Here is a 14,802-nt window from a genome sequence, read left to right as displayed (position 1 = left end):
TGTATGTTCTGAAATAGAAGGGTCTTAGGATATAGTGTCACGTGACAAAATGGAGCAGGCTAGCATGGGCAGTGCTTCGATTTTTTTTTTTTTTAAGAAAGGGAGAGACCTGTATGCTGTATCCCTGTGTATACATATGGTACTTCAGGAACGTTCCCTCTAGGGTGGCCTCTGGGAGGAAGTAGGCTTGGGTAGAGGGGAGACTCACTTCCTGCTACATGCCCTTTTATACGGTTATGGACCATGTCTGTGCATTACTTCCAAAATGAAGAGACTAAAATATATTGCCTACTGAGTAAATTTTTTAAAGTATGGGTCGAGGGGACTCAGAGATACCAGGCCTCCCGTGGAGGATGCTGGGCTGCTGTGGTACCCCACCCTGGGGGGGTCTCAGTCCTGCCTGGCTCCCTACCCACCCCGGGGCGTCGTCAGGGGGAACTCTGGGGAGGGATCCAGGGCAGGGCACGAATAGAATGGCCACAGGTGGTCTTTCCTTCCAGGAAAAGTCCCTCTTAGTGACCTTCTATCACAGCAGTCTCCCCTGCCAGTGGCCTGGATAGGGTGGGCTTTGAAGCGTGGCCATCAGTAGCTGACAGTGGCTTGTCCATTAGTGGCCCTAATGATGTCGTCTGCAGGCACCTCCTTGCACACACAAACCCCCCCCTGTGTGTAGTGGTGGTGAATAGTCCCCAAATTGTATTTGATTTCTGCCGTGTATTTCTGTATTTCTATTCAAAGTTGAGTGCATCTGATTTTATGGGAATTCATAACAGTTCAAACTGAATTGTGGCACCCTACTGTGAAAATCTCTCACTCCTGAGAAACCGAAAAGCTGCTTAGATGTCCCCTCCTGCCCTCCCCCCCCCTCCCGCTCTGTTCCTTCCTGTCCCCTTGCTCGCTGGGAGGGAAGGCGCTGCCTCTCGCCCTACTGAGTGCACTCACTGGTCCAGCATCCCCTGGCTGGGCTGCAGGGGGAGGTGGGAGATAGTAACTGTGAGGATCTGACCTGGGAGTTGAGCCCAGAATGGGCCGATTTCCCAGAAGAGGGGGGTGTGCTTTGCTCCGGCGGCAACAAGAACATGCTTTCCCATCTGTGTCCAAGGAACCAGGCTGTGATGGGCTTTACCTTGGGTTTGGTCCAGAGGCATTTGGTGACACCCCCTACAGATCGGGAGGAGCTTTGTGAGGAACCTGGCTTCTTACAGCTTGGGGGAAGCAGTGGGGACAGGGAGGAGGGGCCCTCCAAGGTTGGGCCAGGGGCATCTTGTGGGCACATTTCCTGCAGGGGTTCCCTGAACCCAGTTTGTGTGTATGTGTGAGGGAGCGTGTGAGTACCTTTGGGCACTTGTTTGTCTTTTAAATTGTTAGTGCCCCCCCCACCCCCCGGGGAGAGGAGAGCCCACAGCACAGGGCTAAGCAGCAGCCCAGGGCCTCATCTCTAAGGTCAGGTTTAGCCCATTCTTGTGCTTGTGAATCCCCATGGCTGGAGCACAGGGAAGTCCTCCTGAGGGTGGGTGTAATCAGAATGCCCCTCACCCCACCCCAGCGGGAGAGGGTAACAGGGCTGGGCTGGGAGGTAAGGGTCTCTGAGCTGGGATACCCTGCCCGGGAGGGAGGGAGCTCCTTGTCTGCAGAAGGGTCTAAGTAGCAACAGAGGGGTACCATTAGCCAGCCGCAAGGGTCTCCTCTGGGCTTCACACCTGGGACTGTGGGCTTCAGAGTGGCTCTGCAGAGTATAGGAAAGAGCTTTCTAATCAGAGTTGTCTGTCTGTTCACAGGCTGCTGCCCATGTTTCGGTAGGGTGGACATAAGCTAGGTCTCTGGTTGTAAAAACATTGGGAGTTATTATAGAAAATGTGGAAAATGCAGTAAGTGTGTAGAAGAATACATAATCAGCCATAGCCTCAGCACTCAGATAACACTGTTTCACCTAATAGTCCTGTGTGTGCACACCCTGCCCTACGCACATTCACACACGGACCTATCCATGTGGGAGCCTCTCTCTGCTTCCTGTGGACGTCCTACAGTCGCACTGGTTCCCACTGGGTGTATGGGCTGCCCCACGGGGCTGCACGGAACATCTCTGGGGCTTAGCTCTCATGCACCGCCATGACGGTTTCCTCAGCCAGAGTTCTGGAAGCGGAATCACTGGGCCATGCACAAGGGTGGCTCTTTATACAGTTTTTATATGTTGATCAATTCATAGCCAAGTTGCCTCAGCTTGTGGGTGTGGGGCCTTGGTGATCTTGTCCCTCGGGTGGCTCCAAGTAGCCCCCATACGCTGATACCGGGCCTGAGGGCTAGTTGGGGGTGTCCTAGTGCCTGCCCCACATTGCTGCTTGGTTGTCAACAGCCATTCCAAACTCACCATGCCCTAAACTGAACTTCCGTCCCTGCCTCTCAGCCTGTTCCACCTGCAGCCTTCTCCCAGCTGGTTAACGTCAACTCCGTCCTTCCAGGGGCCTGGGCCAGACCCTCGGGCTCAGGTCTTTCTAGCACAGGCACATCTTCTCCAGCAGGACACCCGCTCAGCTTTACCTTGACGTATGCCCAGAGTCTGCCAGATCCCACACTCTCTACTCCAGTACCTGGCCAGAGACCTCAAATGTTTCTGGCCTCCATCACTGCGGTAACCTCTGCACTGGTCTGCCTGCTTCTGCCCCTACAGTCAGTCCCCAGCACAGCAGCCAAGTGCTCCAGTAAAACTTGACTCCTTCGTGTCACTCTTGGCTGGCTGAAGACCATGATTCCCAGTGGACTTACATCAGTGATGGGCCCGCTGTGTCTGTGGCCTCTTCTCCCGCAGCCCTCCCCACCGTGTACCCAGTTACAGCCATGCTGGCCTCCTCACTGCTCTTTAAGCGTGGTAGCACACCTTGCCTCAGGGCCTTTGCATGGGCTGTGGCCTTTGCCTGGAAGACATTTCTCCCCGATCACCACATGGCTCACTCTCCTGCTTCTTCACTGTCTGTCCGTATGGCACCTGCAGTGACGGGCAGACTACCGTCATCCTGCTCCTTTCCTTTTTCCAAATGCACTGTAGAACTTGTCCACGTACACTGTCCATGTTGGTCCCTTCTGGGAGTGGCAGCTCTTCCATGGCAAGGTCTTCGGCTTGTTCTCTTCTGTGTGCCAGTGTCTAGCACAGTGCCTGACACACAGCAAGCAGTGTCAGGGCAGACACGTGCCATGTGGCCACACCTGGCTGGGAGGCCTCTCTCTGCCGCTCACCAGCTCTCGGGGGTGTAAGTGGAGGCTTTGTTTTGATTGGGGAGGTGATTCCCATGTGGGGTGACTCCCTGGGTGCTGTAAGTGTGCCACCTGTCAGAGCCTCTCCTGTGGCCCTCAGCCCAGGCCTGCCTGAGTAGCAGGTGTTTATGGACTGAGCACAGGAGAAGGTGGAAGCCAATGTGGGTAGCATTGCTGCCCTGAGTATGGTAATTTTTGTAGTCTGTTCCCTCCGGGGACAGAGGTATTAACCTCTTGGGGATGGTGCTGGAAGGAGCCATGGGGGGCTCGGTCACCTCTGATGGTGTACGTATACATTGTCTTGCTGGTACTGGTTCAGAGCCAAGGCTTGTGAGATGCCAATAGCCCGGAAAGGCAGATTAAACAGGAGCCCACTCCCCAGCCCTAGCTGTTCCCCTTCTTCCTGGCACATGCACTTGGCCTTGCCACTGGCTTCTGCGTACTAGGGCGGTGAAGTATGTTGCAGTTCTCTCCCAGGTCCAGCTCACTGGTTGATGCAGAGTTCTGCCCAGGGCCTTCCCACCAGGCCCTTAACCTGGGCCTGCCCTGGGGCACATGTCTGAGCTCAGTAAAGGTTGGGGCTGAGGCTGGGAGACCAACTTTTGATAGCCAGAGATGCGGTTGAACCCCCAGAATGGGGTTCAAACCAGACTTAGCCACTTACTAGCTGTGTGACCTTGGGCACGTTATTCAAACTCTTTGAGCCCCAGCACGTAGAACATAGTGCATACCGCAGTGACTGGCAGGTAACACGCGCTCCGTGAATGTTAGCATTGCAAATCCTTGAAATTTGTACCTCCCCCATCTGACCTCCTCTACAAGGTTCAGCACTTCTCTTTTGATGGCCCTGAGCAGCAACAGTCTCGATCGCTTATTTGACACCTAGTGCATGTTTCCAGGGCCCTTTATCCTCCCCCAGTGCCAGACACAGGGCTTAGCATGAAGGAGGATGTTCAGAACGGACAGCCTGAGAGCTGTGGGGCCTGGTTCCATGTCTTCTTGGCGGTGGGTACGTTTGAGAGATTTCCGGAAGTCTTCCTGCAGGAATGGGATCTAAGCCAGGCACCTGAAAGATTTGGGGGGCAGCCGGCCGAGACCCTGCTCATATCTCTGGGGCATGTATCTGGCACTTATCCAGGCCTAGAGAGGAAGCCCAGCACAAAAGGCTGTGTGTTTCTTTCCTGGTCCAGTGGGGACAGATGAGGGTTGGTAGGAGCTCAGGCCCCATCCTGAGGGTGGTATAGCCTCCCATGATGGAGGAGGCCACGCAGCTGTGCTGGGTGGGAGGTGGGAGGGCTGTTGCACAGGACAGGGCGAGGTCAGGCTCTGCGGGGGGACACGTGACACTTGCGCAGCCCCAATGTCAAGGGCATGCCTGCAGACAGAGCAGCATGCGTTATGGTACCTGGGCTGGAGGTTAGGGCCCAGGGGTCTCTTCCCACTGCCATTAGCCTCTGTCTCTGGGCCTCGCTTTCCTTCCCATAGCCACAGGGGCCGGAGGAAGAGCAAGAACTGGGAGCTCAGGGGCAACCCAGTAGCAGGATGGACCCTCCTTTGCCTGGGTACTCTGCTTCGCCCTTTGGAGCCTGTGTCCCCCCTCCCTCTACTGTCTAGGCCACCTTGCCCCAAGCTGAGGATGGAGAGTCAGCATGGGAGCCAACATTGCCCCTGCTTCGAACTGCTTTGGTGGTGGCCACACCAACCCTGCAGAGGGAGGGCTGTGTTTGGTTGCCGATGACCCACGGAAGAGAAGAGGAAGCAGACGGTTAAGAAGACGGGTTGGGGACGGTGTGCCTGGTAGTGTCAGAGCCTGAGCCAGAGTTGTGGAAATGAGATGCATTTTGCGTGTGTGTGTGTGTTGTGCACATGTGCACCCCTCTTTGCAGACATGCATCCTGTGTCTATTGTGTTGTGTATTGGACTCCTGAGGGAAGGGCCTTGCTTTCCCTTTTCTACGTTAGGAAGTGGGGTGGGCGGTGTGTCGGGGATGGGAGACGGCAGCAGGGCATGAGGGAGCCAGTTCCCGCCCTAGAAGGACCTCTGGGAGCCTTCATTTCCTCCTCTGTAAAATGGGGACAATAATATCTACACTATAGAGACATTTGGGAGAACTGAATAAAAGCATACGTTGAAAATCCCTGGTCTGTGGGAGTTGTCCCCAGTAAAAGTGTTCATTTTCTTCCTTCCTTCCACGGCAAACTTCCTGCACACCCCCCTGCCCCAGCACAGGATGGCTGCACTCCCCAGCTATTTGTGGATGATGTTCTTGGCAGATGTTGTTTAATTCTTATAACATCTGGTTTAGAAAGGCAGAGGGCTGGAGTTGCTTTTTTTTTTTTTTTTAAGACACTCACTCACTAGGAGATGTCAGATTGTCACTTAATTGCTCTATGCCTCGGTTTCTCCACTTGTAAATCAGGGATAATGCTGGCAATGCTGGCTAGCTAGCTTCTTTGCAGGTTAGGGTAGGCTAACGCAGGATAACAGATGGAAAGTGGTTTGAACGTTTAGCAAAAGGCATCGTGCTCAACCTCACTAGTAGTTAGGGAAATGCAAATGAAAGCAACAACGTCATACTATTTTTCATGCCTCAGATTGGCAGCCATTTAAAAGAGGGATCACTTCCATGTGGGCACAAAGGCCCTCTCCTACGCTGTCGGAGGGGGTGGGAATTGCCACCACCTTTCCAGAAGGTAATATGGCGATGTCTAATAAAGGTTTACATACATGCTCAATGTGGCAGCTGATCAACCCAGTAATGCTGCAGCTGGAGAGCCATGTTCAAGAGCAACCAGAGGCCCCCCTCCCCAATTCCATGCAGAGGGCAGGCCATTGCGGCCTTGTCTGTGGCGGTGGGACCCTGGAAACGCCTAAATGCCCAACTGTAGGGGATGCTTGTGTCTCTTATGCCACATCCACACTCTGAACTATATGATTTAGCTCCTAAAGAGAAGGGGGTCGATGGAGCAGCGTTGACCTGGAGGGTTTTTTGTGAAATATCAAGATGTGAGAAGAGCAAGTTTCTTTTGTGTAGAGGCAGACTCCATTCTAAAGATAAACACAGCCGCACTGCTCCGTACGTGTGTGTAATGTGAACGTGTTTGCTTGGGTGCAGAGGAGGGCCTGGTAGGATGCATGCCCAGCCCAACCTGCCCACTCTGGCCTTCAGACACGTCCTATTAGGCTCATGAAAAGGGAATTATTTGCCAACATTTTAAAATTGAGCTCATATAAAAAGCCACATTGCCAGCTTTTCATTGAGAAAAATCAGAAGCTCTGGTCACACGGGGCCCACGTTCCCTCTTGGCTGGGACACGTCAGCGGCTGCCACTTTTGGACAGAGCCTGTGGCTTCTGAGTGGCCATCATCCCTACCCACCCAGCATCTCCCTCTTTTCTGTTCCCGGCCTGGCCCAGGTAGTGTATCGGTTGGTACCCCTGTGATGGGCTATTAACATCCCAAAGCTCAAGGGGGTGGAAATACAGGAATATATGGGGGGCACCTTTTATTATTTAAGTACATCTAAGAATCTTTTTTATTCTTCAAATTGCTGTTTCATGCCTAGTAATCAGGACATTTTAAGCACAGAGTTAGAAGGGAAACAAAAGGGCATCACAGGCCATCGCTGGTTGTGTATTAGGAGCCCCGGCCCTGTTATGTCATGGGCCACTTGGGGCCCGGGCTGACAAAGGCCGCTCCGGGTCTGGAATGACGGGATCTAAGCTTGTGGCTTGCCCCTGGGTCATGCATGTGGAAGTCTCTCCAAAAACCCCTTCCCTTAGTTCCCTTCACCTCCCTGTGTCTTTCCTGATTGCTCATCCGCGAGGGAGGTGGCAGGTCAACTTGGGTCCAGATTCTGACCCCAACACCCATGAGCCACGAGTCTCTGGGCAAATTGTTGAACTAGAGGATGATGTGTAGGCCCTTGGCTAGGGCCTGAGGGGATGCAGAGGTGTGTGGGCTGTGTCCCTGCACAAACAGAGCTGGCATTTTAGAGAGAGGTGGGGGTTCCCAGCTGAGAAGTGTGGGCCCCTCCTGGTATCACTGCTGGTCTCTGGGAGGCCCATCCCTGAGCTGTTACGAGGGTAAGAAGGGGCCAGAGGACCAGGGCCCTGCTGTAATGGGGCCACTACTGTGGTGGGAGGTGCAACCACCCTCCCCAACACCCTTAGAGGTGGGATCTCACCTTGCTGAGCCTCTGGAGCCTGGGCCCCAGATCTCTCTGGAGCTTCGCTCTGAGCCCCTAGCAATTTGGCTTCAGCTTTCTACAGACTCGCTGTGGAGCCCTGCACAGTTACTTCCCCTCTCTGTGCCTCTTTGGACATTGTGGTCTGCTGCTTTCTTTCATATCCAAGTTTTTAAGAGAATACGGTGAATATAAAAAGTGGGAGAAGACATGCCCATTGGGCACTTAGGTTGGGGGACCCGGGCTGTTGGGCCTGCCAGGCCCTCTCTTAGGCCCCTGACTTCCTGCTCAGCGCCCATCTCCTGTCCCTGTCCCCACACTGACCAAGCCCCGTCACTCCTGGGGCTGCCAAGGCAACAACCCCCCCTCCCACCGAGCCCAGAATGCCTCAGTCATGCGTCCTGTGTCGGCTGCTGAGCTTTGCTCTCCGGGCTGGGCAGACAGCCCCACGGCCCCTGCCGCCAGCCCAGGCCGCTGTGTTATACCCAGCCCTGGACAAGGATGAAACCCGGTGATGCAGACCCTCTCTTCTTTCCCACGTGCGCTCCCCCCACCCCCAGCCCCCAATATGAGGTGATTCCCTTTCGCCTTCCCAGGCCAGTTCTCCCTGGAGCTGCAGGGGTGGGGAGGTGGGGGAGGGGCTCCAAGAGCAGACTTGTCACCCTCTCCTTCCTTGTGTCCCCAGGAGCCATGAGGTGCCACGCTGCCACCAGCTGCCTCGTGGCCTGGCTGTTTGTGCTGATCTCTGGATGCTGGGGTAAGTTCCACCCTCTGCCCTTCCCGCCACACGGGGTTCGTGCTCCAGGAGGGGGTTGGGAGGAGGGCTGCTCCGGGCCTGCAGACCTTGCCTTGCTGTGCGTGTGACCGGGCACGTGCTTGCCTCTCTGGGCCTCAGTTGCTGCAGCACTCCCAGGGCTGAAAATACCAGGCTCCCCGTGAGGGCAGGGGAGGAGCCTTGGAAAGGCAAGCTCTAGGGGCAGGAGGCATCCGTGCTGCGAACTGTGCTTGTGGGATGCAGGGCCCGGCCTCGGTTCTCTTCAGTGTCACGGTTGCTGTGGGAGAACCTGCTGTGTGAGGATGTGTGTCTGTGGTGCCTGGCTCCGGGGGGAGCCCAGAGCCTAGTGGGGGGAGGAAGACACAGCTAGGACTTAGGACATCGAATGCAGGTGAGCAGAGTGGTAATAAAGGGTGGACAGGGCTCCAGAGAAGCCCATCAGGAGAAAAGACTCACTGGGAGGGACCCAGCCAGAGGGAAAACTTTCATCTGGGCTTTGAAGCCTGGGAAGTCGTTTTAGAATAGGGGTGCAACGGGAAGGGAATCCCAGAGGAGGGACCAGCTGGAGCAAAGGTGTGGCGGTGAGGAGCCCTTTCCCCTTGTAGGGAGGACCAGCCCTCCTTCCCCTGCCCCCTGCAGCAGCCAGATGCGCATCAGCTCTGGTGCCCATGGCAGAGGCTGGGAAAGATGCGAGCATGTGCCGGTCCCTTGGCTCCCGGACAGCTGGTGGCCAGGAACAAAGCAGCTCTGGGCTGCACTGAAGGAAGGCCAGGACCACAGGCACGGCTGTCTCCTGGGGCCAGGGTGTCCCCGGGGAAGAGCTGTGGGCACGGTGTGCCTGGTGACACGGGCAAACACATTCCTGAGTGAGGCCAGCCCCTTCGACACCTCCAGGGAGCCAGGGAGTCTCCGGAGGGAGCCAGCCTCGCACTGGCTGCCCGACAGTCCCTTGAAGATCCCCTCTCCTGGCCCCTGAGTTTGGAAGGATCTCTGCTGGCGTGCCTCTGTGATGGTGAGCTCACTCCCATCCAGGCAGCCCGGGATTACAACGTAATCTCACTGACTCTCGGGGCAGAGCCGGGGGTGGGGGGCTCTCAGATCCTCTCTCAGCTCCTGGCCGACTTTGCTGGGAAACTGACACCCGGAGAAGCAAGCTGGCCCAAGGTCATGGAAAGCAGGGCGTGGCTGAGCCTCAGTCAGGGTCTCTGATCCTCCACGGGAGCTTCTGTCAGGATAGCACTCCCCCACCTGCCCTCTGAGCCCCATTCGGGGAGGCCTCCATGGGGGCACCCAAGACAGCTCTGACCTTCTGGCTCTGCTGGATGGTAGAAGTCAGGACACTCTCCTCAGTCTCCCCAGGGGCTCTATGACCTTGGACACGCACGCCCTTCCCCCCCCCCCCCCCCCCCGCTGTGAAGAAGAAATACAGATGTAAAAATAAAACAGGGGCTGGCTGAGAGCTCAGCTGTATCCTCGGTAGAGGTGGCAGCTTCCTCCTGAGCTCTGGGGATCGAAGATGGCTCGTGCATCTCAAGTGGGCACAAGGGAGCAGCACTGAGCCAGGACTCCTGGGTTCCGGCCCCACTTCTCCAGTGGCCTCCCTGGGGCAGTGTCTTAGCCTCTCTGTCCTTCACTTTTCTTATCTCTAAAGTCAGAAGGACCATAGGACTCCCCTCCTTCAGGTGTCAGGATGATCGGATGGGTTAATGCACATATCAAGCCCTTAGAAGAGCGCCTGGCGCATATTAGGTGCTAAATATGGGTTCGCTCTTTGATTATGAGCTGTATCTTTCTCGGGGGGGAGAAAACTGGGGCACAGAAAACAGAAAGTTAAGCAGGTTGCCTGAGACCACCCAGCAACTGTGTGGCAAAACCAGTCTGTCTGGGGGTTAGTCTGTTTGCGTGTATATGAGCGGTGCTCTCTCTCATTGCTGGGTAGGGTCCCCTCTTCCTGGTCCCCATCTGAGGTCGCCAGTGTGACTTCTTTGGCATGGTGAGACCAAGGCTGACTTAGGGACTGAAGGACACCATCTTTGCAGCCTGCCCTTCCAACACCTGCCCCTGACCCCCAACCCTTCCCTTGTCCCCCAGACCATCCCACATCACCTCTCCCCACTTTGTTTGCATCTGACCCACAGCCCCAGTGGCTCTGTCTCCCCCATCCCGGGCAGTCAGAGATGGGTCAGGCTCACGGCTAAGCCCCCCTAGATGTCAGACCCCCTTGTCAGCCTGTCATCTTCTCTCTGCCGAAGCTTGCTACCCTCTCTGGCCTCAGCGTGTTCTCAGTGTGGGCCAGTTGGCACGGCAGGAGGTGAAGGCCTAAGCAGGCCTGCCCTGCCCCATCCTTGTCTGGCCTGGCCCCTGAGCATCCTGCTGGGTCCTGCAGTTGGTCCCCAGGCAGGAGGCTGGGGGTTCCTGATGGTGGGGCTACCAGCTCTCATGCCCGACGGCAGCAGGTCAGGCTTCTGACCCCTGGGATGCCCAGGGCCCACAGTGCAGCCACTGCGACAGGACACCCCTGGTGGGGAGGCGGGCTGGGAGGGCAGTGCGGGGCTTTTCTCCTGACGCTTGGAAATGGGGGCCAGAGAGAAAGAGGGATTTGCCTGAGGCCACGCAGCAGCGACTGGCTGGCGGAGCATGTAAGGCCTCTAGCTTTGTCCTCTCTGCCCAGGACTCCTCCCTTGTCAGGGGGCTCCCCACAGCATGGATCTCAGTGTGAGCCCCTGTGCTTCCAGCCCCCCATCAGCGATCAGAGACCTGGGGAGGCAGGCATGGGCCGGATCCAGGCCCAGCTGCTTCAACGCTCTGCCACTTCCCGGTGTTCGTCAAGCCCGAAGAGGAATCCCCCCATCCCACGACCCCAAATAAAGTCAGTGCTTCCTGGCCTGGCGTCCCCACATTGCGCCTGGCCCCAGTCATTCTGGGATCAGGTGCCCCAGGCCAGGACATTGCCCTCCTCTGCGCCCTTCCCGAATCTTTGTCATTCAGCAGCAGCAGCCCGAATGCTGTGTTCTCTGTGAGCCTCCCTGCTTCCCGCTGCCCTCAGGCCGGCGGCGGTGAGAAGCTGGATGCTGGGTGCTGTCGGCCATATTCCAAGCTGGTGGACTCCTATCTACTGTGTAGGGAGCAATCAGTGTGAGAGGCCGGGGAAGGCAGGGAGACGCCCCCAGGGCAGAGCGAGCGCTAGATGTAGACTCATGGGGGACGGGTGTGTGTGGGGTGTGTGGGGCACGGACAGAGGAGCGGGTCCTGGGCGCGGGAAGCTGGGACTCTCCGTCACTCAGGTCCCCTGTGCCCCCTCTCCTTGTATATCCACTCACAGTCCAGCCTGGCTAGAGGTCTCGAAGCTCCTGAGGCAGCCGTTTTGCCTGAGGAGGACAGAGCCTTGGTGCCTTGAAAGTGGTTTTTAAGAGGACAAGTAAGTAACCTGTCCGTGTGCCCCTTTCCCCACCCCCCTCCCACCAACCCCCTCCCAGTCCCCGGGTGCTGCCCTGGCAGCCCAGGGCCTCTGGGGGCGGCAGGACTGTTCTGAGAACACAGGCCCTGCTTGGTATGTGGCAGGGGACGCGTGCCCCCGAGGCCCTGCCAGCTACCCGTGCGGAGCTCTCCGCAGCTGATTATCGGCAGGTCCTGTAAAAGAAACTTTTAAAATGAATAATGCTGCTGCTGGCGATTTTTTTTTTCCTCGCTGGTTTCCCTCTCCCGCTGCCCAAGCCCACTGCTGTATTCTCTGGGCACCCCTGAGCCTTCTGCCTGGGTTCACCCTGCTTCCCATACCGGAGCCCAAGGCTCCTCTTGGTGATCCAAAGCATCCCCCTCTGGCTGCGTGGGTGACACCATTACCAATGTTAATAGTAGCTACCATTTATCCAGTGCTGGCTGTGTGCTGGGGCATGGCGCTAAGCGCTTTACGTATGTAATCTCCCCTGATCCTCAGGACAGCCATGAAGAAAGTCTTATTGTTGCTCTTTTACACCTGAGTAAACTGAGGCATGGGTAGATCACGCAGCTAGAAAGAAGCACAGCGAAGTTCTGAACAAAGGCAAGGCCCTTGACCAGTGGCCTCTTTCTGAAGCTGTTGTATGTGCGAGGGGCTCTGGATTCCTGGTGTAAGAGGGTGGAAGAATGTGTGTGAGCGCATGTTTGTAGTAATGGTGATCAAGGCGGGCTTCCTGGAAGAAGGGGTGTCTAAAATGAAACTTGAAGGATGAATAGGATTTGGACAGGTGAAGGCAGAAGGGCCAGCAGTCCTAGCCAGGAAGGGAGAGAATGCTTGAGGAATCAGAAGTGACATCATTCTGAGCAGATTTAGGGGGAGGAGGGGAAGATGCCACTCTGCCCACCCCTCCATTAGGAGCCATCTCAGGCAGGAGGGGGAAGTGCCCTCCCTCGGCTCCAGCCTTCTCACTTCCTGGGAGCTGGCTTCTGTTCTCCAGCTGGGCACAGGCCCTGAGAGAACCCCAGGTCAGCAGAAATGGGGGGGGCGTACCCAGAGGACCCAGCAGGAGCTGCTTAGGGCGGCACCACATCAGCCCCGTGTGAGACAGACCTGATATCCACTGGTTGGTAGGGGCAGAGGGGGAAGTGCCCTCCTCACTTGCCTACTTCTGGGGTGTCTTCCCACACCAACAACCAATTCTTCAATTCTCTGGACACCAGCTGGGTGCCCCACAATTTACTTACATTCAATTCTGACCCTATCTGGCGTTACTGTCCGATTACACAGATTTAAGGGTTCAGGCCTACAAGACCACCCCCACTTCACAGCCAGTCACAAGTCCCAGGCCCCCTGTACCCTGACCTACCAGCTATAAGTCAGGGGTTCCTGTGACCACCCGCCCCCCCCCCAGGTTTGATCAGCTAGAGTGACTCTCAAAACTCAGGGAGGCACTTGGCTTACATTTACGGGGTTAAACAAAGGCTACAACTCAGGGACGGCCAGATGGAGCGGGGGTGAGGGCAGTGTGGAGTTTCCAAGTCCTCTCCGGGGGCACCGCCCTCCCAGCACAGGGCTATATTCACCTCCTGGAACATCATCAGATCTCTTAAATCTTCAGCCCCTCCCCTCCCTGCAGGTCTGGGGACGGGGGCGGGGGGGAGCTAAAAGTGCCCACCCACTAACCAGTCGGTCTTTCTGCCCACCAGCCCCACCCCAGGTCCCCTGGCTAGCGTAAACTCAGCTGGGGCTCCTTAGAAAGGACAAAAGACACTCCTTGCTCTGGAAATTCTAAGGAATTTTGGAGCTCTGTGCCAGGAGCTGGGACAAAGACCAAATATATTTTTTATCATACCACACTACTGAAGACCATTACGAGGGGGCTCAGGGGACAGGTAAAGCCAGCCTCGGGGAGACCTCATGTGGGGGACTTGTGGTATGAGGGGCCCCTACCGGTACCACCCCACCTCCTTCCAGACCCGGCCCTCATCACCCCAAGGCCATCCCAGAGTGGTACGGGGCCAACCACCCAGGGGCCCCGTAAGGCCTGTGCCACTTACTCGCTGTGTGACCCTGGGCCGGTGACTACTGATCCCTTACAAGCCTCGTTCTCCTCAGCAGTAAGATGGGGAGATGATAGTCCCGGCTGTACCACGAAGATGGAGGGAGGGCACAGAAGTGGCCGACGCAGCGAAGTTTCCATAGATGGCAGTTGTTGTTACGCATCCTGTGGGATGGGCTGGCCGCCCCTGCCCACGACAGATACCTGCTGAGAGCTCCCGGGTGCCATGCCTGGCTCTGGTGCACAGCCTGTGTCCTTCTCACACGCCGTCTGCAGCCAGGTGGCCCTGGAGGAATACGACGCGTGTGTGACTTGAAATTTTCTAGGGGCTGCATTAGAAAAGAAACTCATTTTAATAATAAGTTTCACCCAGTATATCTGCAATATTTTCATTTCAACACGTCATCAATATAAACGGTTGATGGGATATTTTACACCCATTTTTTTCATAGCAAGTCTTTGCAGTCCTGCGTGTATTTTACGCTTCAGCACGTCTCCATGTGGCCCAGGATGCCAGGGCTGCAGGGGGCTGGTGGCCTCGCTGACCGTACGACCTCCCTACTGGCATTATTCCCCATTTACCTTGGGGCAGGACGGGGACTCGCTGGGGTCCTGGGAAGGTGGCCCTGGATGCAGACTCCGTGCCCTCTGCAGCCCCCATGCTGTGTCTCCTTCCAGAAGCTGGCATGAGGGTACTTGACTGACACCCTTGTCCTCTGACTTTTGCAGGCCAGGTGAACCGACTGCCCTTCTTCACCAACCACTTCTTTGACACATACCTGCTGATCAGCGAGGACACACCTGTGGGTGAGTTGGCACAGGGGCTGCTGGGCATGCCAGGAGGCGTGGGGTGGGTTCCGCTCCCCCAAGGGATGGGGATCTTAGAGATGGAGGCCATCTTCCCCCCTCATTTGGAGGCTCTTCCTTGGCTGTCCCCGGGGATGAGGCGCTCAGTACAACCCAGGGCTGTTCCTTCCAACATAGGGGAGTTCTGAGTGTCCAGGGATTTATCACATTGAGCCCAACTTGCTTGACTTCCACTTCGGCACTAGTTTTAGTCTACAAAATGGCTCGTTCCTCTTCTTTGTGAAATT

The 14,802-nt window shown here is 56.3% G+C and overlaps 1 protein-coding gene across 1 annotated transcript in view; it reads left to right on the top strand.

Moving 5' to 3' along the window:
• The window catches only part of CDH23 (cadherin related 23), a 407,397-nt gene that overhangs the window by 38,270 nt on the left and 354,325 nt on the right, over positions 1-14,802 (top strand). The window contains exons 2-3 of the mRNA XM_073878857.1: positions 8,121-8,192; positions 14,438-14,515. Coding sequence (XP_073734958.1) covers positions 8,126-8,192; positions 14,438-14,515 — 145 coding nt within the window. The 5' untranslated portion in view covers positions 8,121-8,125. The remainder of the gene's footprint in view (positions 1-8,120; positions 8,193-14,437; positions 14,516-14,802) is intronic.

This window comes from Callorhinus ursinus, unplaced genomic scaffold (assembly GCF_003265705.2).
Source record: "Callorhinus ursinus isolate GAN/ISIS: 27379988/994484 unplaced genomic scaffold, GSC_fseal_2.0 scaffold31, whole genome shotgun sequence".
NCBI lineage: Eukaryota > Metazoa > Chordata > Mammalia > Carnivora > Otariidae > Callorhinus > Callorhinus ursinus.
This window is presented reverse-complemented; position numbering and strand designations above follow the sequence as displayed.